The 26994-nt window shown below is 44.6% G+C and overlaps 1 protein-coding gene across 1 annotated transcript in view; it reads left to right on the top strand.

Moving 5' to 3' along the window:
* Nucleotides 1-26994, top strand: part of LOC126482231 (polyglutamylase complex subunit TTLL1-like) — an 87813-nt gene that overhangs the window by 6908 nt on the left and 53911 nt on the right. Inside the window, exons 2-4 of the mRNA XM_050106210.1 lie at nucleotides 4225-4290; nucleotides 8349-8527; nucleotides 13800-13983. Of these exons, the coding sequence (XP_049962167.1) occupies nucleotides 4225-4290; nucleotides 8349-8527; nucleotides 13800-13983 (429 nt within the window). The remainder of the gene's footprint in view (nucleotides 1-4224; nucleotides 4291-8348; nucleotides 8528-13799; nucleotides 13984-26994) is intronic.

Genomic DNA, 26994 nt, shown 5'->3' with positions numbered 1-26994 from the left:
AAGAAATTACATTGCGTATTGTTATTCTTATAAATTCCATCGTAGTTTGGGGGGATGAAGTCTATGAATGGCTGAAAATGCTCGCCAAGTAGCCGAACATAATCATTTCGTCAGTGATCGATTAAGTTGGACCAGGGGATGCAGTCCAGTCCATGTAAACACAGCCCACACCATTATGAAGCCACCAACAGCTTGCGGAATGCCTTATTGTCAACTCGGGTCCACGGATTTGTGAGGTCTGCACCACACTCGGACCCGGCCATCAGCTATTATCACCTGAAATCAGGACTCATCCGACCAGGCCACTAATTTTCGTTCGTCTAGCGTCCAACCGACACGGTTCCGAGCCCAGGAAAGGCTCTGCAGGTGATGTCTTGCTGTTAGCGCTGGTCGTCCGCTGCCATAGCCCATTAACGCCCCATTTCACCGCCGTGTACTCATGTATATATTCGTCATACGTCCCACACTGATTTCTGTGGTTATATCGCGCAATGTTGCTTGTTTGTTAGCACTGAAAACTCTACACAAACGCCGCTGCTCTTGGTCGTTAAGACGACCGCCGGCCACTGGGTGGTGGTGGTGAGACGTAATGTCTGAAATTTGTTCTCGCCACACTCTTCACACTGTGGATTTCGGAACTTTGAATCGACTAACGATTCTCGACATTGAATGCCCCATGCTTCTGGCTTCCGCTACCATCCCGTTTAAAGTCTGTTAATTCCCCCACCGGCCGGAGTGACCGAGCGGTTCTAGGCGCTACAGTCTGGAACCGCACGACCGCTACGGTCGCAGGTTCGAATCCTGCCTCGGGCATGGATGTGTGTGATGTCCTTAGATTAGTTAGGTTGAAGTAGTTCTAGGTTCTAGGGGACTTATGACCTCAGAAATTAAGTAACATAACGCTCAGAGCCATTTGAACCATTTGTTATTTCCCGTCCTGCGGCCTTAATCACATCGGACATTTTTCCACTTGAATCACCTGAGTACAAAGGACAGCTCCGCCAGTGCACCGCCCTTTTATGCCTTGTGTGCGCGATACCTCCATCATCTGTATACGCGCATATCGCTATCCCATGAGATTTGTCACCTCAGTGTGTAGTCACATGTGTAGTGTACCTTACTGCGAAGCGAATGCATCTTTTGTTCAAGTTATTGTGTTTTGGTATTTCTGAGAGGCTACTTCTCACAGCTGTTTTCTAAAGTAGCTACAAGATACGTGACAAAGAGAACAAAAGGTAACGAGTACGTACTATTTCTTTTGTACTTTTCCTTGTCCTAACTGAGAAATAGAGCCGGGTCTCAGAGCTTCGGTGCATTAAAGTGTTGTTGATGCTTTCAGTTAAATATAGTTAAATATGTCAGTATTTTGGGAGTGGTGCAGAGGAAATATCTATGTGGAACAGAACCTGTTTTCTACTGCTCTTCACTCTCTAGGCGGAGCGGACTGTTCGAATACCATCTACTTGAGAGTCAGATGTTTCTCAGCCAAATATCAGCAAGCTGTGAGTGGGGCAAAGGAGGGTTCAGTTTGGAATATCTGGACGGAGTTTTACTGTACTCACAATCAAGGAAAACCTTGCAGCATTACTTTTATTTTATGTTTGAAAAAAGAGAAGACAGACAGATTGAACAACAGACAAATGGAAGATTGTAAAATATTATTTACTTGTTTCATTATTTTATACTTGTTTGACAAGTGAATTAAGATCTTCCAGTGCATCGGACCGGACGTTTTAGATTTTCAACCAACCAGATGATGGTAACACTAGAAAAGATACACAGATTTATGGAAAATAAACAAGAATTGGTGCAGCACAGATAGGAAAACGTGTAAAACAATATTAAAGAAACTAATGGAGGAAATGATGATTATATGTGTCCAAATTTGTGGTTAGTAAGTTACGACAGTAACAGTTAACAATGTTCAGAGGATTGAACATGTAGCTACCGTTACTTGAAAAGATAAGACATTGATTTGGTTCTGAAAGTGAGGATATGTGTAAAAGGTCACATGTTTGAGACAGATTGTTACAGTCATGATATAGCTTATGCAAAACTTTCTGTAAAGTTTAGCGGAAACAAAGGTATACGCAAAGAGAGGGGTGTTTACGAGATGGTTTAATTGGTGCTGTTTATGCAGTAGATTTAGCTTTTGTACACGTGTGTGGGTTTATATCACAAAGGAAAACGTAGAAGAAGAATAGGACCAACAACATTCATTTAATAAATCTGAGCGTATCAACCTGTAGCCACTGAACTGTTGATACTTACCAGCAGTCGTTCTGTTGATGTCGCGAATGGACCAGGAAAGGAAGAAAATGATAATCGGTGCAGAAAGTGCTCTCCGACACACAATGGAAATTAGGCTATGCCGTTTACATAAAAATGTACATATTGAGGCAATACAACTCCGCTCTCGTGGTTCTACTTCTGTTCAGAACGGCGCGATCGTAAGTCTGAATATGTAGTCACTTACAGTGACGAGAACAAGATCATTGGCCTATGGAAGAGTGGTAGGAGGTTATCCTGCAGTGTTTTACCTTAATATGTTTTCCGAACGATGAAGTTCGGTAAGACTATGTGATGAACTGGAGCTGTTGTCGTTGCTTTTCGCTCGGACTTTTAGATGTGCTCAACGGTACACGGAATGGTAATGCTGGGTTTTGAGATACAGTCACATATTCCTACAGGAAGTAGTGTTCGTGAAAACTAGAACGAAGTTCCTGTAATCACATGTCCGGAAACCATTTTATGGCAAAATATCATCCAGTCCATCCTCTCATTCCCATACATCTGTTATGTACAAGTAGACACTATAGGCAGTGCACATTGCATACCACGTATTATGTATTGTGTGTTTAAACCGGGGACCTAGAAACGACGGAGAGGCTTCGCCCCGCCGTAGCCCTCAGTGGTTCACAACCGCACAACACTCCACAGCAGTCCATCCGCCCCACCGGCGCCTCACACCGAATCCAGGGTCATTGTGCAGTTCGGCCACTCGTGGCCAGACGAGGGTAACCCCAACTGTTTGCGTGGTAGAGTAATTATGGTGTACGCGTACATGGAGACAATGTTTGTGCAGTAATCGCCGACATAGTGTAACTGAGGTGGAATATGGGAAGGCAGCCCGCATTTGCCGAGGTAGGTGGAAAACCGCCTTCAAAACCAGCCACAGGCTGATCGGCACACCTGATCTCGATACTAAGCTGCAGAGCTGATTCGTGACGGGGACCGGTACGCCTGCCCGCTCGGAAAGCAGCGCGTTAGACCGCACGGCTAGCCGGACGTGCTTGCTTACCACGTACTGTGTCGCATTATTCGGCTCCTTTTTAACAGTAAATCACGCACTCTTTCAGATACACCTTCCTCCATTTCAAATGCGTCACATGCATTTGTCACATGCTCCTGTAATGTCTGCAGGTTGTGGATGTATCAGGCATACACAAGTGTCTTTGAATGTCCCCATATCCAGAGATCCAGTGAGTTCAAATCCAATGAACAGCGAGGTTATGCTACTGGAATTTCTCGACCAATCCATCACTTACGAAACGTTGCGGTGAGGTCCTGTTGCAAGATCAGTAGAAAATGTGGAGATCGTCAGTCGTGCACAAAACACAGTCGTTGTCTTTTCGGAGGTCAATTTCTGCAAGGGTGCTGGTAACTCATCGCACAAAAGTCGGTGATACGTAGCGCACGTTAATACCTTTGGTATCGTGTATGCTTCGAATGTCTTGTCACCGACGATTCTTGCCGAGACTCTGAAGCTGACGAGATCCTGATGTCTCACCTCCACTGCAACTGGAGCATCCGTATCTGCTCAGATGTGAGTATTGTAATAATTTAGTTGCCATCACTTGTGAATCTTACCTCATACGTATACAAAATATAGGCCAAGAACTGCGAATCTTCAACTGCGCATATCTCAAAAGAGACTGAATTCCAGCCACATCATTATACGAAGTTACTTACTGTAAGAATATGAGACACTTTCTTTTAAACACCTGTACATATGGAAACATTTTAGGTAAGAGCTTTAAATACAGTTGTAAGATTCATTTGAAAACAAAGAAAGACAACGAACTTGTAACTTTTCTTAAGTGTAACTGTTATTGCAGTTTAAGACGAGGCATGAAATTACTAATACTATCAGGATAAATCAAAAAATTAGTAAGCATTATTTGGTAATATAAAATGAAACTAAACTGAAACTTTTATCTTTAGGGCCAGTACTCAGACATGCCGCAGCATTTTCGGCGTTGAAAGCGGGATGCGGCTGAACGATTGGCAGTAAGTACACTTCTGTTTCCCACCTACATTCAGTTCCCACTTTTAATATACAGCCGTTCTGTTGCTTATTGGTAATGGTACATGTTGCGAAATCCTTTAGCATCCGTGGTATTGCGTGATAGTAATGTTAGATACTGTGAGGCCCCTTGGTGTAGTAATTGCATTATGTAAGTGTCTAAGACTACACCTACATTTCTCCCAGTCCGATCCACTCCGACGCCGGCCGACGATCGGACAACGTCGGAAGAAGAACAAACACCCAGATTAAATTGTAAGTCCAGACACAAAAGAATTAAATGCATTAGCTGCCAGTGGACACTGATTAATGCGGCAAGTTAGACAGTTGTACCAGATCGGGAATCGAACCCAGCTCTCTTGCCTACTAGGCAGATGCGCTGACCACTACACCATCCGGACGCAGTGGTAGCTACAACCGCGCTCCCTGTCAGATCCAAATTCTCAACTTACGCCACACACTACTGAGGTAGTGCCCTTGCTCGTTAGCCTCATAACTCATGGTATCTCGCCGATTCCCTTAAGATTTAGAGCTTAGTGTGCATCTGCACTGAAGAGATCATTGGCCATCATCGCCTTAATTACAGAGCCAGTAAAAATAGTACAACCTTTCCATGATTTATTGTTGGAGCAGTGCATACTGAGTACGTGAAATGATTACGTTTGCAGATCAAGAGCACAAGCTGTTCTGAGGTACCAGGCATCGACCCTTCGTGAAACACCCATACTGGCACGTGCTGTAACCACCACGTGCGGCAGTGCAGAGGCGGCAATGCAGCCGCTGTCTCCTGCATTCAGTCGATCATACAGGTGGCGAATACTGTCCTGACATACGTTCTGCCACTCTTGCTCGACCAGTTGGCATAGTTTTGGAAGTGTTGTTGCTTGACAAGTCGTACTAGCCACTTCTCGTCCCATCATATCCCACACATGCCCGACTGGAGAGAAGTACAGGGATCTGGTTGGCCGGAGAAGTTGCTGCACATCTTGATGAGCACGTTGAGTTTCTCGAGGAGTGTGTGGGCGTGCATTATCGCGTCGGAACAACACATCACCTTCCTACTGCAATAACGACAATAGAATGGGTCAATAACATTCTGCGGATACCGAGAGCTTTTTAAAGTCTCCTCCAGAAATATCAAATGTGAGAGAGAGTTTTAGCTTATCGCACCCAATACCCTAAGTCCTGGGATGGGGCCGCATGTCTTCCGTGAATGGACTCTACGAAACAGCGTACACCAGGTCTACGTCGTACGCCCAAATGACCACCACATGCGTGCAAGCAGAATCTGTTTTCGTCGCTGAAGACCACGGCGCGCCATTCCATCTTACAAGTGATCCTCTGACAGCACAAGTCGAGCCGTGCGCGTCTAGGCTGTGGCCTGAGTGGAAGCCGGGCTAGAGGTGTGCGTGGGCGTAGACCTACTGCTGAAGACCGGCTCCGAACAGCTCGTGTTGAGACGTGTGGGCTCACAAGCCATGTTATCTGCGCTGCGGTAGCTGTACGAGCTGATCTGCCAGTGCTGCCCTTACAATACAGAGATCCAGGCGGGAGTCTGTGATGCGTGAACGCCCAGAACCTCCACTACGGTGTGAGAAAGGTCACGTGACCATTGATACCAGCATCGTTGCACAGTGGATGCAGCGTGTCCAAATTGTGTAGCAATTCTCCCGAAGGACCATCTCACCAATTGGAAGGCCACAGTCTGATCCTTTTCAAACTCATTCATTTGGCTGTAGGAAGCACGATTGCATCTCCGTGGCATGGTTGCCTGCTTGCTTCACACGTTTGCTCCACACTGAGCCTTCTGGCTGTGGGAATTCCCACATAAAGGGTAGTCATGGATGGCGCTCTGGTACGTGTGGCACTACGCTATCCGTTGGCGGAGGACGTTGTAACCACTATTAGTACAGTTACCATCCCCCGGTTGGAAAATGCCATCACCAGGTCAAAATCGACGTCGTGCACTACTTCATTTTTACAGTACTGGCCACTGAAATGGCTACACAAGGAAGATGACGTGCTACAGACGCGAAATTTAACCGACAGCAAAAAGCTGTAATATGCAAATGGTTAGCTTTTCAGAGCATTCACACAAGTTTGGTGCCAGTGGCGACACCTACAACGTGCTGACATGAGAAATGTTTCCAACCGGTTTCTCGTACACAAACAGCAGTTGACCGGCGTTGCCTGGTGAAGCGTTGTTGTGATACCTCGTGTAAGCAGGAGAAATGGGTACCATCACGTTTCCGACTTTGATAAAGGTCGGATTGTACCCTATCGCAATTGGGGTTTATCGTATCGCAACATTGCTGCTCGCGTCGGTCGAGATCCAATGACAGTTAGCAGAATATGGAATCGGTGGATTCATGAGGGTAATACGGAACGCCGTGCTGGATGCCAACGGCCTCGTGTCACTAGCAGTATAGATGACAGGCATCTTACCCACATGGGTGTAACGGGTCGTGCAGTCACGTCTCGATCCCTTAGTCAACAGATGGGGACGTTTACAAGACAACAACGCTCTGCACGAACAGTTCGACGACGTTTGCAGCAGCATGGACTATCAGTTAGGATACCATGACTGCGGTTACCCTTGACGCCGCATCACAGACAGGAGCGCCTGCGATGGTGTACTCAACTACGAGCCTGGGTGTACGAATGGGAAAACGTCATTTCTTCGGATGAATCAAGGTTCTGTTTACATCATCATGATGGTCGCATCCGTGTTTGGCGACATCGCGGTGAACGCATATTGGAAGCGTGTATTCGTCATCGCCGTACTGGCGTATCACCCGGCGTGATGGTATGGGGTGGCATTGGTTACATGTCTCGGTCACCTCTTGTTCGCATTGACGGCACTTTGAACAGTGTACGTTACATTTCAGTTGTGATACCACCCATGGCTCTACTCTTCATTCGAGCCCTGCGAAACCCTACATCTCAGCAGGATAATGTACGACCGCATGTTGCAGATCCTGTACGGCCCTTTCTGGATACAGAAAATGTTCGACTGCTGCCCTGGCCAGCACATTCTCCAGATCTCTCACCAATTGAAAACGTCTGGTCAATGGTGGCCGAGCAACTGGCTCGTCACTATACGCCAGTCACAAGTATTGATGCCGGCCGGGGTGGCCGAGCGTTTCTAGGCGCTACAGTCTGGAACTGCGCGACTGCTACGGTCGCAGGTTCGAATCCTGCCCCCGGCATGGATATGTATGTTGTCCTTAGGTCATTTAGGTTTAAGAAGTTCTAAGTTCTACGGGGCTGATGGCCGTTGAAGTTAAGTCCCGTAGTGCTCAGAGCCTTTTGAACCATTTTTGAACTACTCTTGATCTACTGTGGTATCGTGTTGAGGCTGCATTGCCGGCTGTACCTGTATATGCAATCCAAGCTCTGTTTGGCTCAATGCCCAGGCGCATAAAAGCCGTTATTACGGCCAGAGGTGGTTGTTCTGGGTGCTGATTTCTCAGGATCTATGCACCCAAATTACGTGAAAATGTAATCATATGTCACTTCTAGTATAATTTATTTGTGCAATGAATACAAGTTTATCATCTGCATTTCTTCTTGGTGTAGCAATTTTAATCGCCAGTAGTGTATTTTGGCATGTGAGGCTGGGTAGCAAATGCGACAGTTAAAACTTGGTTTCGTTGCGAACGTAATCATGTAAAGAGATATATAGTTAATAAGTGGACATCTGATAATGACAGCATGCTGGCGAAACACGTCGTGCCAAAGCAGTGACTGCCACTAAACCTGATTGACTAAGCGAAGTATGTTGTTTATTATTTAAGACTGTTACGCACCTCAAACACACCTATATAATACGAATAAATTTAGGTTATTTCATATAGTCTAGTTTTCCACATAACATTCCCGTAAATTTCTAATACTTCTTTTTTACTATATGAACCGTCATTAAGACGGGTGGGGAGCGCGGAGTTTTAGAAGGACACGCTGTATTTGTACCTTCAACACAGCAGAACCTGCCACACGCTCAGTGAGAAGTTTGTTATTTTGTGTTTGTGTACCGACGTAGGATGATCAACCACTTCCCGAACCACCCGGAGCTGACGCGGAAAGACCTTCTGGTGCGCAACATCAAGCGTTACTGCAAGGAGCTGGAGCGCCAGCAGAACCCTCTGGGGGAGCGGTGCCCTTTCACGCGCCGCTACAAGCACCTCGACTTCGTGCCCGTCACATTCGTCCTGCCCGCAGGTAAGCCCGCACGCTCCCATCAGGCTCCTCTGTGTGTATAAGGCGACAAGTGGGGCACATTAAGGTAAGGCACATTGCACAGAGTTCACACTTAACGTCGCAGCTGGAGCCAACGCAGTTATTAAAGCAGACGCTCTGAGTCCCTCTGAACGAAATTATTTTACTCCCGGACACTCGACCGACAGTTGCAGGACAGTGGTCATGTCCGCTATCATACAGAGTAGTAATTTTATTTACGAGGATCGTCCAGTAACTAAAGCAACACTTTTTTCTTGTGGTTTTGTTCATGATTTAACTGCACTTTACAGTGTCCACATTCTTTGCCTATAAAATTCTATTTTTCAACGTAATCTCTATACACTTCTGTGGCCTTACAGCATCTTGATATGAGAGACCGTATGCCGTCATACTGGCGATGTACTGACTGCATCACGCCCATGTTCTGTTCCATCAGTAACTTCCCGATCATTGCTTCAATGCTTCCCGCCGCGGAGTTGATCCTCCAGTGGACCAGAGAGACGCAAGTCTGAAGGTGCGATGTCAGGGCTGTAGGACGAATGAGGAAGAACGGTCCACTGGGGTTCTGTGATGTCTGAGTGCGCAGATTAGTTTGTGGCCTTTCGTTGTTGTGGAGAAGGAAAATTATGTTTTTATTTTTAAGCCACGAGCATGCTTTAAACTTTCCTTCAGTTTCGTAAAAGTCTCACAGTACACCGAAATAGCACGTTCAGAGACCCAGAAAATTGTAGCCATGGCCTTAGTAACTAAGGGTACTGTTTTGAACTTTTGTTTTGAAGGAGAGGTTTTGTACCGCCACTCCATAGATTTCCGTTTCTTTTTCCCCAAACTCAAAGCAGCCAGTTGCTGTTTCATCGACTGTCGCAATGTTTTACAAGAAGTCATCACCATCAGCCTTATGACAAGACAACAAATCGGCACAGATGTTCCTTATTTACTGTATATGGTCTCCAGCTAGTCTTCGAGGAATCCATCGGGCACGAATCTTTGAATACACCAACTGGTAGACAATGTGTCAGCACTACTACCAGAGAGGTCAGGTTGAGCACTGAGTTGCCCGAGTATTAATCGTCGATCAACCCGAATAATAGTTTCCGCACGTTGCGAGACTACAGGCATCACAGCTCTGTTCGACCGGCCTGCCCTTCGAAGCCCAGATTTCCTTATCATCGTCCTGTTGACGACAGATGCTTCTCTCAGCGATTTACGCTGGTTTTATCCACATAACTGGGTCTGTAGATATTCTGCAAACACCTCTGGATATTTGCAATAGTTTGCTTTTCAGCCAAAATAAATTCGTTAACTTGTCTTCGCTCTTAGAAACATCTCATTTGTATGCGTCATTTCAAAAACTGGTTACAGCGCAGCCATCTACCGGGAGTAACTGTAAACATATGAGATGACACAGAAACGTCTAAAGAGGTCGCAAACAAAATTAATATTTTTTTTAACCAAAACTGCCCGAGAAAAAAGAAGTGTCACTGTACTTAATGAACGCACTTCGTAGTAGTCTAATTTGATGCATCTTAGCATCGAATTCTCAAAGGAAGTAGCAGAAGTTGATAATAGCCCTTTTCTCGATGGTTTGCCAAAATTTAGTTCCCTCAAGGCCATGCTGTTTTATGCTTTGGATGTTCCCTCAACACAAGTGTGGTTGTGTCATAAAGGACTCGCTCAGTGTCTCCTACCCGCCTCATCCGTATTCAGACTGCACTTCATTTGTAATGTCCTCATCAACAAAGGGACGTTGAATTCTAAACCCCCTCTTATCTCTCGATATTTACACTGGGGCGGCCGGAGTGGCCGAGCGGTTCTAGACGATTCAATCTGGAACCGCGCGACCGCTACGATCACAGGTTCGAATCCTGCCTCGGGCATGGATGTGTGTGATGTCCTTAGGTTAGTTATGTTTAAGTAGTTCTAAGTTCTAGGGTACAGATGACCTCATAAGTTAAGTCCCATACTGCTCAGAGCCATTTGAACCATATTTACACTGGAGCAGTGAAATACCACAGATGTCAGAGTTGCTAATCAGTAACATTATTTCGTTTCGTAGAAAGAAAAGTTGTTATGTACATCGGATAACGTAAAGGGGAAGTTTGTTACATTTATTTCACTCCTGACACATCGAACGCTGGCTCTTGCTTGTGCTCTGTGTTGATGCCTTTCCGAAGTGCTGGTCGTTATAAGGGGAGTCCTGAGTGAGAGAAAACGATGTGGTTGTGCTCTCTTTCAACAGACGACCATAATTTTTCCAAGAAATGTACGTATACCATGAATTATTCCACTCCTGTAGGATAGAAAGGGAAATTTGTACTACAAAATTTTTTCTGAACAAAAGTATTTAACACAGCACAAATACGTTTGTAAGCAAAGGATCACAAACATTCACAGAAAAAATGTTGATTCATCGACAATAAGCTTTTTATTATACTATATTTATTTTGATATCAGAAATAGTAATCCCACTAGTACTCTTCACAACACATTACTTTTATAGAACTTCATGGAAACAAATTAGTGCGACACCCGACTTCGTTATAAGAGTAGAAAAGTGATCAATTCTGCGGAACAGTTATCTCTTATGACTCGCTGACCTGTAGTGAAACTCATATCAGTATTTATTTTAAAAAATAAATCTTATCTGTTCATTCTCGATCACTTTAAACGCTGTACTCTCACGCAACACTCTGCTGTTCACATAGGGTTGCCAGGTCCAGAAACAGAAAATCAGAATCGGCGTTGTAATTAGCCGGAAATTTTGCCGCAAAATCCGGGCTACAAATTATAAATTGAAATAGTCAGTTGGGTATTTTCAATCGTCTATTAATGATCAATTACAGTCAGTTTTTACGAGGTCAACGCTAAGAAACTAAAAAAAAAAAAAATCGTTAAACAGCTTTACAACTTGGCCATTTTGACAGGAACTATGTGCTCGGTTTCTTTACCTGCTGTACTCCTCTTGAGATAATCTTATGTAAAAATAAAGAAGTTCGTCATTACGCTAGATAAACAATTATCTGTTTTTCTGCGACGGAAAGGCTAAAGATATTTGTTAACTTTGATCATTTCAGTTAAATTATTAAAAAATAGCATTAATTTGTGATTAAGTACTACTATTTCCTATTTGAAAATCCACTTTACTAAGAAATTAATTTTTTTGGAAATCATTTCGTGGAACTCTTGAAAGGATAATTTTAAATTACAAAACAACATCATATTCGTGAATGTTTTGCAGTTTATAGCGTTCCTTTTTCCACTGGGAGTTTACGAGAGATAACACCCTTTTGAAGTTGACATTGTGGCCCAGAACAGTAAGGAAATATTTCGCAAAGTAATACTGAAATGATTCAGTATAAAATTATTCATTATGATGCGATTTGAAATAAGGTGTCCACTTTTCATGAACGAAAAACTTTTTAAAGGTAGAGCCATCTGTTTTGTTCGATGAATTTCGTGAAATCTTGACGCTGATTAAAAACTTCTTGTCTTCCAACTTTGTTTTTACTAGAGTGGCAGTAGCTGATATATCCATATACCGTTATGGTGTACCTCCTGATTCGTCCTTATACTTACTCCTCGCGCTTATCTTATATGCTTGCATTGGGCCTCAGCTGTGCGTTCTTTATTTCGCCTCTAAAAAACCTAACATAAGCCGAACGGCCCGGGCTTGTATATATTTCGACAGACAGGACTGTTAAAAACAGACACGTCCACGTAAAGCCGGAAACTGGGCAACCCCATGTCCACACGTTATTACAGTCCGCAGAAGGCGACGATTTATTCAGCAAGTGGCGTCCAGAGTCTGCTGTCAGTCGAGACAACACAAAGATCAATTTTGACAGTTGAAAACTATAATAGGCCACAGAAGTATGGCGGCCTGCTGCTCTCAGCATACTAACATAACACAGGGGAGGAGGTCTCTAACATAATTTTTCGAAGGCAGTATAAAGCGTAAATAGTGAAATGGAAAGCGGTTTATTCTGTTCACGTCGAGGCTGAAGAGATAAGTTTGGTCTAAATGCCTGAGGAATGAAACCGTGACGATAGCTGTCCCACGAAGAAATCGTACTCAATATTCATCAACTGAATGTAGCTCAGCATTCGTGGTGGTCATGTCAGAGAAGTTACTCCTGGAACTAGAGTAACGAAGAAATACTTTCTGGCTTTTAGCTCTTGACTGCGCAGTGAACAATAATTCATTTCCTCATTTGCTATTCATTTGTGCTATGTAATTGTGGTGTTGGAGGAAACTTCTTAGAGTTCCATGGACTGCAAAGAGAACCAACAGATCAATATTGGAGCAAATTAAACCAGATTTCTCCCTGGAAGGTCTAATCTTAAAACAAAAGCTGACCTACTTTGGACACACAATGCGAAGGCATGCCTCGCTGGAAAAAACATTAATGCTGGGGAAGATTGAAGGAACTAGAAGAAGAGGACGTCAGAGGATGAGATGGATCGATGGCATCACAGAAGCAATGTGTTCCAACCTGGAAGGTCTACGGGAGAAAGTGCAAGACAGGAAAAAGTGGCGTGATTTGGTTCATGGGGTCACGAAGAGTCGGAACCGACTAAACGAATAGAGAGAGAGATGTATTTTAACGGATGATTTACAACGCAAATAGGAAAAAAATTAATGATATTTCTCTTTATTGACTTTTCAGTCTTTTAGCCCACGAAATGGTTGCAGTAAACAGCCTTGAAAAGACACTCTGTTTACTCAGCGTGCTTAGTTACATCATATGGTAAGCTATGAATAAAGATCGGCGAAGCCATACATGGCAGCAGTCACTGACATTGCTGCAGGTCATGATACTTAAATTCACGCGCTGTGTTTGTACAACAATTTCCAAGGTAGGTATGAGCGAAATAAATGAACATGATATTACCAGAAGATACAACGGTGACAAGGAAATATCCTCTAGAATTTCCTTGTAACTAGCGAAAGAACAGTGCCATACGAGGTTCAATAATGAACAATAGTTACTGGGCTTAAAAAGAACTTCTAAGAGACAGTATTTTCAGAAGCGGCAGACGCAACTATTTAATGTAGTTACTTGTATTTCTGGGATTCCTTTTGAACCTATGCACTGGTTCTTAGTCAAAGGGAATAGCTCTTCTAAAGATGGATTAAGAACCTCATTATAAAGGAAAGAATCAGTAATACAGTAAGCAATTTTAATTTCTTGTGACCACTCTTTCTTCGTTGACCGTAGCCAGCTGACCATTTGATGTTGTTCCACTGACGCAGACTACAACATATTTCTGGAAGAATACCGCACCGGTCCTCACAAAACGTGGATAATGAAACCGTGTGGAAAGTCTCAAGGCGCAGGGATCTTCCTCATCAATCGGCTGTCGAAAGTCACCAAGTGGACCAGAGACACAAAGGCGCTCATGGGACCATGGTCGAGGGAGTCCTACGTCATTTCCAGGTACGTGGATATCAGTCCTTTCAAAATACTCCTATGGGGAAACATTTACCTTGTTCTCATTCGGCTGCTAGTATTCAGTAAATGCGCTCTTATACTAACACTGAGGACATTAGTGTTCACATGGCAATGGCTGTGTTAATGTATATTTTGAATCAAACACCAACTACTACGTTGTATGGCAATTAGGCAGCCTAGTGTCAAATTCCAAGTCAGTATCACTGAGATAGAGACGCAACTTTCTTCTCTTTTACAGCAAATGCAATAGCACTTTACATTTTAATAGGCCGTTTCACTCGCTGCCGTATTTATCTACTACAATATTTACTGTTCTGTATGTAAAAGTAATTTAGAGCAAATGTTATTCAAGAATATCTGGCAAAAATAGGAGCACATGTGGATTCTGCAGTCGTGATGTCACATTCTCGTGTGAGCAAGTTAAGAGTTCTTCTGTTTTTTCTGGGACAGCGGTAACGTTCAGATGGAGTGACGTGACGGGAAGTGAGCTTGAGGGAAGTAGACAACCTCTCTTTTATCCCGGTGAATGATACCGCGTTTATATAAGTGTGTATGAAATGCCGGATGCAACAGATATTTTATATACGTCTTATTTGAAATTAACTGAAGGAAACTCGAATTTTAGTAATGAGATACATTTTGTTCGGTCCAAGATCACCTAAAATCCCTTTATTTGCGTGCATCCCCGAGATGGAAACAGTCTGTTACTATTTATTTTGGACTGCAACAGGTAGGTATAGAGTGTTTCAAAATGAGTATACGGATTTTGAGGCTTTGTAGCATTTATTACATTCAACTTACAATTATAACTAACACATCAATCGAAAGAGTAACTCAAACACCTTTCTTTGCATCCCTGTGCGCAAAGGACTGAGTATGTAACGACCAAGAGTGACTGAAGAACGTGTTGAATGAGTGAGTGTGTATCTCGCGTAACCCAAGAAATCAGCTCAGAAGGCCAGTCTGTGTTGAGACGTCTAAAGAGACACAAACAGCTACGTGCTTATCGTTTGCAGCTGTTACAAGCTCTAAATCCTACACACTACGATTTATTTGCAAATTTTGTAATGACGATTTTCTGGATCGTGTCGTCTTCAGTGATGAAAAAACATTTCACCTAAGTGGAAATGTGAACACACATGATGTGCGTATGTCTGGGGGTCAGAAAAGCCCCACGAGATGGTACAGTTGCAAACAGACTACACTACGTAGATTTTTTATGCAATATTCCGGAGGAAAGATTATGAGCCTTTCATTTTCGTTGAAGCAACTGTTACTGGTGTTTCGTAGCTTGGCGCACTAGAGCTATGGCTCTTCCCTCGATTGCAACAAGCTGAACCGCACAGCTTTATTTGGCAGCAAGATAGGGAGTATTCTGACTGGCATAACTCAGCATACAATTGATAAGTCGGACATTGTATCCGACCGCTGGACTGGCCGCAAAGGGGCCGTATGACCGAGCTTGTTTTGCATGACTACGTTCAAGCACGATCTGACGTCATTCGATTTTAACCTTCTGGGGTTCCTAAAAGATCATGTGTATGTGCCTCCGATACCTTATAATCTACCTGACTTTAGAAATAGCACTGTCGGAACAGTTAATTCAGACACTGTGATCAAGGTTCCGGAAGAACTTGTATATTGATTCGATGGGCGAAAGAATTGTGGTCTCACTGAACACTTGTAAGAAAAACTGTTATAGTTGCTCTTTCATTTGATGTATTATCTGTAATTATGATCTGAATGTAAGAAATACTACAAAGCCTTAAAACCAGAACATTCATTTTGAAATACCCTGTAATTTCCCCGCTACTTAAAACAAATTATTCAAACACAAGCACGCGCACTCCGTCTCTTCACCGACAGTATCACTAACAGTCGCAGTGAAAGTGTCATAAATGTGTTTAGACGTACTTCTTGAGTTGTTAGCAGTTTAACTTAGTGGTTCTTTCCTGCGCTGCAACTACGCTACTGGCCATTAAAATTGCTACACCAAGAAGAAATGCAGATGATAAACGGGTATTCTTTGGTCAAATATATAATACTAGAACTGACATGTGATTACATTTTCATGCAATTTGGGTGCATAGATCCTGAGAAATCAGTAACCAGAACAACCACCTCTGACCGTAATAACGGCCTTGATAAGCCTGAGCATTGAGACAAACAGAGCTTGAATGGCGTGTACAGGTACAGCTGCCCATGCAGCTGCAACACTGTTCAAAGTGCCGTCAATGTGAACAAGAGGTGACCGAGACGTGTAACCAATGGCACCCCACACCATCACGCCGGGTGATACGCCAGTATGGCGATGACGAATACACGCTTCCAATGTGCGTTCACCGCGATGTCACCAAACACGGATGCGACCATCATGATGATGTAAACAGAACCTGGATTCATCCGAAAAAATGATGTTTTGCCATTCGTGCACCCAGGTTCGTCGTTGAGTTCACCATCACAGGCGCTCCTGTCTGTCATGCAGCGGCAAGGGTAACCGCAGCCATGGTCTCCGAGCTGACAGTCCATGCTGCTGCAACCGTTGTCGAATTGCACGCGCAGATGGTTGTTGTCTTACAAACGTCCCCATCTGTTGACTCAGGGATCGAGACGTGGCTGCACGATCCGTTACAGCCGTTGGGGTGCAGCACGGCGTTCCGTATTACCCTTCTGAACCCACCGATTCCATATTCCGCTAACAGTCATTGGATCTCGACCAACGCCAGCAGCAATGTCACCATACGATAAACCGCAATCGCGAAAGGCTACAATCCGACCTTTATCAGAGTCGGAAACGTGATAGTACGCATTTCTCCTCCTTACACGAGGCATCACAACAACGTTTCACCAGGCAACGCCGGTCAACTGCTGTTTGTGAATGAGAAATCGGTTGGAAACTTTCCTCATGTCAGCACGTTGTAGGTGTCGCCACCGGCGCCAACCTTGTGTGAATGCTCTGAAAAGGTAATCATTTGCATATCACAGCATCTTCTTCCTGTCGGTTAAATTTCGCGTCTGTAGCACGTCATCTTCGTGGTGTAGCAATTTTAATGGCCAGTAGTGTATACCGAGCGGCAAATAGCAATATTTCTTTTTCATGTCAGTTGCGTTTCCTGATTCAGCTACAGTGTTGTTACTACTTACATCAAAAATATTTTATGGTTGATGCTTGAAGCACTGCAAAGTTTGTGCACTGACAGAAAGGCTCGAGGGTTAAGTAAAAGTTACCGAGATACCTAACATGTATGCCAGAAAGAGACCATCCTTTTATATGAATCCCCTCGATCATAATTAGTGTTCACAGAGAAAGATTGATATAATCAGATAAAGAAAAACCCTATAATAAAAATAATTTTAACCCCTTTTACTCTTAAAACTAGTGTTTCTTTGGTAGCATGGAGTCTATAAAACCTGTCAGTGTTCTCTGACACCGTGCACATCTGCATCCTGATCTGTTTTTCATACGGTACTTTCTGGAGCCAGCGTATCTGCTGAAAGTATTTAATATCCTCCTCAAACCACTGTAACTCAATTAAGGTCATATGTAATGGAAGAACCTTGGGTTGGAAGCCACGCGGAGTAGCCGCGCGGTCTCACGCGGTTCCCCCCGTCGGGGATTCGAGTTCTCCCTTGGGCATGGGTGTGTGTGTCGTCCTTATCGTAGGTTAATTTAAGTAGTGTGTAAGCCGAAGGATCGATGACCTCAGCAGTTTGGTCCCATAGAAATTACCACAAATTTTCAAATTTTCTGTTGGAAGCATCAAGTCTTACAAGGAAGACATCAGCCGTGCTGCCAGGTACGGGTTCACCTGCTGCACTGACCAAGTACGTGGTTAACATCGTACTTTCACAAACTTCCGCCATACCATCTGTGTAAGCCACTGGTAACTGGAAGGCCTAGGTGAAAACCCCTCCTAGCATAATCATGCTATCACTAACCGGAGTACGTCCGTCTTTCATAGATAGAGCAGGGAGTCAGTGTCTCTTTTTTATTTTTATTTTCTTTTATTTTTCATAAGTGGTGAATTGCAGATCTTGCACCTGCATTTCCTTCACAAAAAGCGTCCTCGGTTGTGTGATGGATGTATTCCACTCTCTGTACACCTTTACAGTTCTTGCCTCTACAGCTCCCTATAGTACCATGGAAAGTTCTTAACACATGTCATATCATCCTCCCCTCACTTTTAGTCACTACTTTTCATACATTCCTATCGCTTGCCAACTATGCGGAGGATGTCCTAATTCTTACCTTACCAGTCTACTTAATTTTCAGTATACTCCTGTAACACCACATATTGGTTCGATTGTCTTCTTTTCTGATTTTCTCACACTCCATGATACTCTTCCAAGCCAAGCCGTGCTCTAGGCGTATATTGTCACAAAATTATTCCTCATATTAGGACCTATGTCTTCTATATATCCTCTTATTAGCCTGCTAATGCTACCACGACCACAACATATGCGGGATACACTTTAACGCAGAATTCATTTTAATTTTTTCATAGACTTATCGCAATGTTTTCATGTTGTCCCTAATTAATCATTTCTTCAATACATGCGAACACGCTCCCTGACTGCCTGTAGTGGGATGCAGACGCTTGAATTGTACTGACGTGTGTTCTTTGCATTTGGTCTTTCCACAGAATTAATCTCCATTGCTAGCTATCCCCACATCAGCCGCATATTTTGCTTTACAGAGTCCATGATGTTCATGTTCTTGCTACAGCTGTGGACATCCAAAGCCTTGCCGTAGACTACATGCGATCCACATTTTTTTATCCTGTGTGGACGCTGCTGTCTTCGGTACGCACGTCGACATATAACAAGCATGGCCTTACGGTGAAATTGGTTCTAATACTCTTTGCCAAATTGATTATGCTGGGGACATTATAGTGTCTCAGTGTGTAGCACTGGTCAAACAATATGCGCCAGTAACCCCAAGGCAGAAAGCGTGACAAATGACATGACGCGTGTTATGCCATGTACGAGGGTGAGTCAAATGAAAACCTTAAATTTGTAATAACAAATAGAAATTTCGCGCCGTTATCCTGTAGGTTGGTAAGCGTGCTACAAACAGGGTGCAGAATGGCCTGTAGGTGGCAGCATAGTGCAGATGCACACATACCGTCTCAGTATCAGTATAAAGATGGCCGCCCCACTTGCGACTTGCACCACGGAAGAACAGCGTTCTGTTATTCGGATTTTGCGTAGTGAATGTTTGAAACTTATTGAAATTCATCGACGAATGAAGGTTCAGTACGGTGATGCATGTTTGTCACAGCAGCAAGTCTACGAGTGAAGTAGGAAGTTCGCAAATGATGTGACTTCCGTGGAAGATGTTCCTCATCCACGTCAGGCACAACGAGTTGTGACCCCATAGAACATTGCAGCAGTTGAAACCATAGTGAAGGAAAACCGCCGAGTGACACTGAATGACATTGCAGCATGTTTAGAGATTAGTAAAAAGTGGTTTAAAAGGCTCTGAGCACTATGGGACTTAACTTCTGAGGTCATCAGTCCCCTAGAACTTAGAACCACTTAAACCTAACTAACCTAAGGACATCACACACATCCATACCCGAGGCAGGATCTGAACCTGCGATCGTAGCGGTCGCGCGGTTCCAGACTGTAGCGCCTAGAACCGCGCGGCCACACCGGCCGGCACAGATTAGTCATGGGTCAGCACACCACATTGTGCATGATGTGCTCCAGTTTTACGAAGTGTGCAAGATGAGTGCCACGTCAGCTGACTCCTGAAATGAGAAATCGACGTGTTCATGCTTGTGAAGAACTTCTTCGACGCTTTGAATGAGAAGGTGATGGCTTCCTTGCAAGAATCGTTACTGGGGACGAAACCTGGGTTCACTTCACCAATCACTTTCTCATCCACCATACTCACCAGACCTTGCCCCAAATGATTTCCATATGTTTGGACCATTCAAGGACGCAATTGGAGGAAAGAAATTCCGTTCTGATGAAGAAGTACGCCACGCTGTGCATGAGTGGTTGCGCGTACTACCAAAATAATTTTTTGCTAAAGGAATTTCTGCACTTTGTAAGCGCTGGAGGACTTGCATTGAGCGTGGGGGAGATTATGTTGAAAAGTGATACAGCTTTGTACCACTTCTGCACAATAAATAATATTTTTAAAAATATTTAAGGTTTTCATTTGACTCACCCTCGTACATATGTGGCATATGTGTGACTCGGTGCAAATACAGTTGATTCAGCGTTAGTAACGTGCCACTTCGGACGATGAAGGAGTTGTGGTTTCATTCAAATTTGTTAATATTAATCAACAAAAGTCTAAAATATGTTGTTGGGTACATCCTTACCGGTATACCAATGTAAACGAAAGTGGAGCTTATAAGGTGTTTCAAATTCGAATATCGATCCATTTTTACTTTTACTTTTTCCGAGGATACACTACCATTCAGATAATCGTCGCTGAAACGTCAATGGCAATAAAGGAACATTGCTGGCTGTATATTTAACAACACTATCTGTTGTAACCTGGAAGAGAAAAGCTGATAGTTACCTGGAATTATCGAGTCTATAGAACACTATTGGTAGCTTCGACGGAAAACACCTCAGAACTGAAGCTCCTGCTGACTCTGGATCAACATTTTACAATTCCAAACCGCGGTCTTCTTAGCTGTTTCATACGTAGAAGGATTATTTTTATCAACTGACGTCGGGGAGTATAGTCCCAACAATGTTGAGAGAGTAAAATGTAAGTATCATGTGAGTAGGGCCTCCCGTCGGGTAGACAGTTCGCTGGGTGCAAGTCTTTCGATTTGACGCCACTTCGGCAACTTGCGCGTCGATGAGGATGAAATGATGACGATTAGGATAACACAACACCCGGTCCCTGAGAGGAGAAAATCTCCGACCCAATCAGGAATCAAACCCGGACATTCTGTCGCGCTGACGACTCAGCTACCGAGAGGGGACTTGAAAGAGAATTAAAACAAAGTTGGTCCGGCAAAGCATTGTTGTTTTAGGAACATACATCATTCCCGGAAGAATACTGAAAATTTCCATAGTATTTTGCTATGGATGAAGTTTTTCCTTTAACGAAGCACATAGTGAGACCATATCCTCTTTCACAAACAATTGATGAAAAGCGTATTTTTACTTAGGAAATACCTAGAGGAAGAAACTATATAGAATGTTCCTTTGATATGGTGATGTCCAAGATCCGGTTTGTAAATATCACTAAATTGCGACACGAATAAAATCTATGTATAGTTCACGCCACTCTTTTGCTACGTGGCCATATATCAAAGCGTGATAGAGTATATTCTACGTCATGTATCAGGATAATATAGACCACTCTGAAGAGAACTAACGTCAGTACTCACTAAACCAACAGAAGTCTAAAAATGTTGGTATAAAGTTGAGAAAAGGGCTCTGTAGTTTCGTTCTTAGCCCATGTTGACAGTTATTTTGGCAGAAAAAAGTATGTATGTTGATACATACCGATAGGATCTGATAACACATTGCATCCACCGATTCAATAGAACTAACGGCAGACTTTTTTATGAAAAAGCACCTATCGTATTTCTGTTTAGTTGTACATTTTCCTTCTCTTGTACAACTAAATTATATGATTTTCAATTCCTGTTCCTGTCAATGGTGTTTCACTTGCAATCGTTTCCCCCGAATTATCTGAGCGTTGTTGTTGTTGGATACAGCACTGCTGTGATCATAAACACATTGAAACTTCTCCATACGACTAACAACATGAGTAAGGTACTCAGGATCGTCTCTAATTTTCCTGGGTACTGAGGCAATCTCCCAACGAAAGCAGACCCTTTCATAAACTGTCAACTGGCGTAGCCGTGGCGTGTGGCGGAAGTGGAGCACACCGCATTCGTTTGGCAGTGACGTGGCACCCCATTCCAGACAGTGGCGTCGCGTCAGACTCGTAAGCGCTGTTTAGGAAGACAGTATTGGTTCCATGTGAAGTTAGAGGCTAGAGATATGCCTTTGTGCCACGCCACGCGCCAAAAGACTTGCCACATCACTTCCTTTGGCCCTCTGCCTTACACAAATTTAACATTACGGTATGTATTATGATTTTCAGGTGATACAGCAGCAATGATTCTCAAGTAACAGAAGTGATATATAGTTAAAACCAGTACGGAAAGTGAAGAAAATGACACTCAAATTTCATTACTTACTAAATGCGAGTCATTTTTACAGTTACAATGGAGCTTCAGTAGCATTATCAGCTGTCAGTAACGTGCTGTGAGATGTTAGCATGAACTCATCGTAAGAATTCATAGTAATCATTACCATTCAAAATACTCTTTCTATCAGTCCTCCAGTGTCTTGGAAGAGCACCAAGCTGCGCTAAAGGCAGACATAGAGAATGTTCAGAGATAGGCTGTACGCATTTTCACGACTTTCTGCATTCAGCTTGAGTGTATCAAAGAAATGCTGAAGAAGCTGCTTTGCGAGGTCCACCAAGAAATGCGTCGTGCATTAACAAGAATCTGTGAGTCCCCACACCAAAAACCTTGAAGAAGCGCGCTACCCTCACCAGCATACACTTCGGGTGTTGATCACATATCTAACGTTAGGGAAATTTTCGTTTGTTCTGAAGGGTTCTTCTGAAGTGTTTTTGTTCTAGCTTACCTTATACAAGTGTAATAGCTCGGGGTAAATCTAAGTGGTAAAGTACACTCCTGGAAATTGAAATAAGAACACCGTGAATTCATTGTCCCAGGAAGGGGAAACTTTATTGACACATTCCTGGGGTCAGATACATCACATGATCACACTGACAGAACCACAGGCACATAGACACAGGCAACAGAGCATGCACAATGTCGGCATTAGTACAGTGTATATCCACCTTTCGCAGCAATGCAGGCTGCTATTCTCCCATGGAGACGATCGTAGAGATGCTGGATGTAGTCCTGTGGAACGGCTTGCCATGCCATTTCCACCTGGCGCCTCAGTTGGACCAGCGTTCGTGCTGGACGTGCAGACCGCGTGAGGCGACGCTTCATCCAGTCCCAAACATGCTCAATGGGGGACAGATCCGGAGATCTTGCTGGCCAGGGTAGTTGACTTACACCTTCTAGAGCACGTTGGGTGGCACGGGATACATGCGGACGTGCATTGTCCTGTTGGAACAGCAAGTTCCCTTGCCGGTCTAGGAATGGTAGAACGATGGGTTCGATGACGGTTTGGATGTACCGTGCACTATTCAGTGTCCCCTCGACGATCACCAGTGGTGTACGGCCAGTGTAGGAGATCGCTCCCCACACCATGATGCCGGGTGTTGGCCCTGTGTGCCTCGGTCGTATGCAGTCCTGATTGTGGCGCTCACCTGCACGGCGCCAAACACGCATACGACCATCATTGGCACCAAGGCAGAAGCGACTCTCATCGCTGACGACGACACGTCTCCATTCGTCCCTCCCCTCCATTCACGCCTGTCGCGACACCACTGGAGGCGGGCTGCACGATGTTGGGGCGTGAGCGGAAGACGGCCAAACGGTGTGCGGGACCGTAGCCCAGCTTCATGGAGACGGTTTCAAATGGTCCTCGCCGATACCCCAGGAGCAACAGTGTCCCTAATTTGCTGGGAAGTGGCGGTGCGGTCCCCTACGGCACTGCGTAGGATCCTACGGTCTTGGCGTGCATCCGTGCGTCACTGCGGTCCGGTCCCAGGTCGACAGGCACGTGCACCTTCCGCCGACCACTGGCGACAACATCGTTGTACTGTGGAGACCTCACGCCCCACGTGTTGAGCAATTCGGCGGTACGTCCACCCGGCCTCCCGCATGCCCACTATACGCCCTCGCTCAAAGTCCGTCAACTGCACATACGGTTCACGTCCACGCTGTCGCGGCATGCTACCAGTGTTAAAGACTGCGATGGAGCTCCGTATGCCACGGCAAACTGGCTGACACTGACGGCGGCGGTGCACAAATGCTGCGCAGCTAGCGCCATTCGACGGCCAACACCGCGGTTCCTGGTGTGTCCGCTGTGCCGTGCGTGTGATCATTGTTTGTACAGCCCTCTCGCAGTGTCCGGAGCAAGTATGGTGGGTCTGACACACCGGTGTCAATGTGTTCCTTTTTTCCATTTCCAGGAGTGTATTTATACACCAATGCGGTTTGTGTATAGAACATCTTTTTAGATGGAGATGTAGTTATGCGTCCCCTTCGAGGATGTCCCAAATAAACAGTGGAGCCATCTACAGTACCAGGACAGTCTCTTAGAGAAACGAATGCTGCTGCGATACCCCTTTCATTTTGTGACACGCAGCAAAACCAAATAACTGTTACATGTCAGACATAGTTCGATCTTCTGGAGGGGATCGGCAGCAGGATGCACTTGTTGTGGAATTATCAGCAGTGCCCGTCTGAGGAACTCATCGAGGTTTCAATGTACAGGATGGGGCAAATAGGACTAGGCTGGAGAACAGAGTTCCAGGGTACAAGGAAACAAAGCAGAGGAAATGGAAATGCAGAGCTGACATGATTACATCAGATGTTGAAAGGGACCAACATTCATCTCATAGCACTCTTGGGCCCTGGTCAGCAAGTTACTGAAGTCGGATGGAAACTGGACTGTTGGAACTGCTACAGTCTCATCTGAAATGATCTGCTGCCGTTGTTGAAGACTATGAGAGTCGTTGCGAAACGCCTTGGACTTGAAGGCTCCCCACACTAAGCAGTCGCGCACTGACAGATGAGGTGGCCTATGTAGACAGCTAGGTCTGCGACCAGACTGAAGTCCTCTAACGTCTCTGTCAAGCGTGAAGATTGTCTAAATGTGCTCCAAGGTTCGCCCGGCTGTATGGGCAGTTTCTCCATCCTGTAGGAAGTAACTGTAGGTCTTTTCCTCCAACGTTAGTGCTGCCACAAAGCGTTGCAAAATGTTGGCAATAAAACGCGCCAAAGGCAGCGTCTGATGAAAGAAGAGGGTGCCAATAATGCTTAGTGCAGACAGTGCCCACAAACCCCAACCTTCTAATTATGCAATCGTGTTTCGTGGAACTTATGCGTATTCCCCGCTGCCCAGAACCTGTGCTTCTGTGAGTTGACGTAACCATTCAAGGGAAACCAGGCTTCATCGCAAAAAAGGAACTGATCCATGTCCAAGCCATTCATTGTTATCTCTGTGATCAGCAACTCTCAAAACTGGAGGCGCTGAAGAGCATCTACTGGTTTTAATGCATGAACAACAGACACTTGGTACGAATGCTTCTGTTGGTCCACGAGGAATATTCGTTCGCATGTTCGACATGATATGCCGGTCTCTTGCGACAGGCGTCAGGGTTCATTTGGTAGGACTGTGAAGCATTTTCTGGTGAACTGCAGCCAGATTTTCTGGTGTGTGGACATGTTTCGGAATGTTTTTTGACTTGTTAAAGTCAGATCCTGTCTGATGCCGTATTTCGGACTAAGTGTTGCATGACACACTTTGCTAGCACTTTAAAACCATTAAACGTTTGAGTAAATAACTGACCACACCGTTTCCATGGCTCTGTTATCACGGAACTTTCCACAACGGACTACCACTGCTCCACAGTGAGTACTATCACCACACTGCACCGTTCCACTGACGCTGACACAGCCCGCACTATGCTCTGAGGCTGTGTGGATCACGTAGCAGGCGTACACGTGGTGTGCGCGTCACGGAATGTGGTTATATGCGCACAATGACGACACGGGGTGTGATTGTATGCATACATTCGCGGCCAGTCGTATCCACTCCCTCCGGGCCACTTTTATTCGCCACTCCCTCTATTAGCTCACAGTAGCTATTCGCTACGGTCGGCTGAGGTGATGTGACAAATATGCGAACGACATTGAAGCCTAAGACAGTTTCCTTTCAACTCCTGTAGAAATCAGCACTGATGCAAAATATAAGAAGAACACCAAACAGTAATCCTGTCAATTCATCACGTAACTTCGCTAGCAGTGCATCGCCAAATACGATTACAGGAAGGAACTGAATACCCTACGAAGCTAACAAGATGCTTGATCAAAAGCTACGATTGAAAGGGCTGATTTCCTTTCCAGTGGATCTGACGTGGCGTTTTTTGATCTGAATCTACGTCTGCATCCCGGAAGTCACCTTACGGTGAGTGCTGGAGGGTACTTCTGGTACCAACTGCGTTTTCGGCCCGTCCTTGTTCATTTTCCTGAAAGGTAAACCTCCTTATTAGATCTCGTTTCTTTGACTTTCTCGTTGTCATGATTTCGCGAGACGTGTTATGGATGAAGCAATATGTTGTCCGATTCCTCCCTGAAGCCACTCTTTCAGAATTTTAATAGTAAACCTCTCCATGATAAACAATGCCTCTCTTGTAGCGCCGGATAAACGATCCCATGACGAACTCCCCCTGCCACTCCTCTCTCTCTCTCTCTCTCTGTCTCTCTTTCTCTTTCCTCTTCTTTTAATCCAATCTGATAATGGTCCCTAATAGGGTACATTCTAACATAACATTCACATGCGCTTGTGGGATCGTACGCGTTGGCTGTGGTACATGATCTCAGGCAAGTGCTGTCAAGCGTAGATACCTGGAAGACGTATGACCCACGTGTCTCAGACTTGTTGAGATACCACAGACTTTCCATACGTGACCACATGTATGGAAAAGTCATTCGCTGATGTATTAATCCGTAAAAGACAAACTGTCGTCAATAATTAATTTACTTAAAGGAATTAATGGTGTTTGTCAAGTACTCAGTCGAGTTGTTATTTCCACTTTTCGCACAATTTTTTGACGACAGTCCCAGTGGTCTTCTTTCGCTGCTGGAGCTGTCCTACTACACTGTCCGGTTACATTAGTGTGACCACCTATCAAAAGTCTGAATAACCATCTTCTGCAGCGCGGACCGCAAACAGACATTCAGGAAGAGAGTCCGTGAGGTTCTGGTGGATAAAGACAGGCATGTGGAGCCATGGCGACTCCAGTGCTGTAGCCATCTGCCCTAGCTTTCTCGGCTGGGGAATCATGGCCCG

The sequence above is a fragment of the Schistocerca serialis genome, chromosome 5, assembly GCF_023864345.2.
Source record: "Schistocerca serialis cubense isolate TAMUIC-IGC-003099 chromosome 5, iqSchSeri2.2, whole genome shotgun sequence".
Classification (NCBI taxonomy): Eukaryota; Metazoa; Arthropoda; class Insecta; order Orthoptera; family Acrididae; genus Schistocerca; species Schistocerca serialis.
This window is presented reverse-complemented; position numbering and strand designations above follow the sequence as displayed.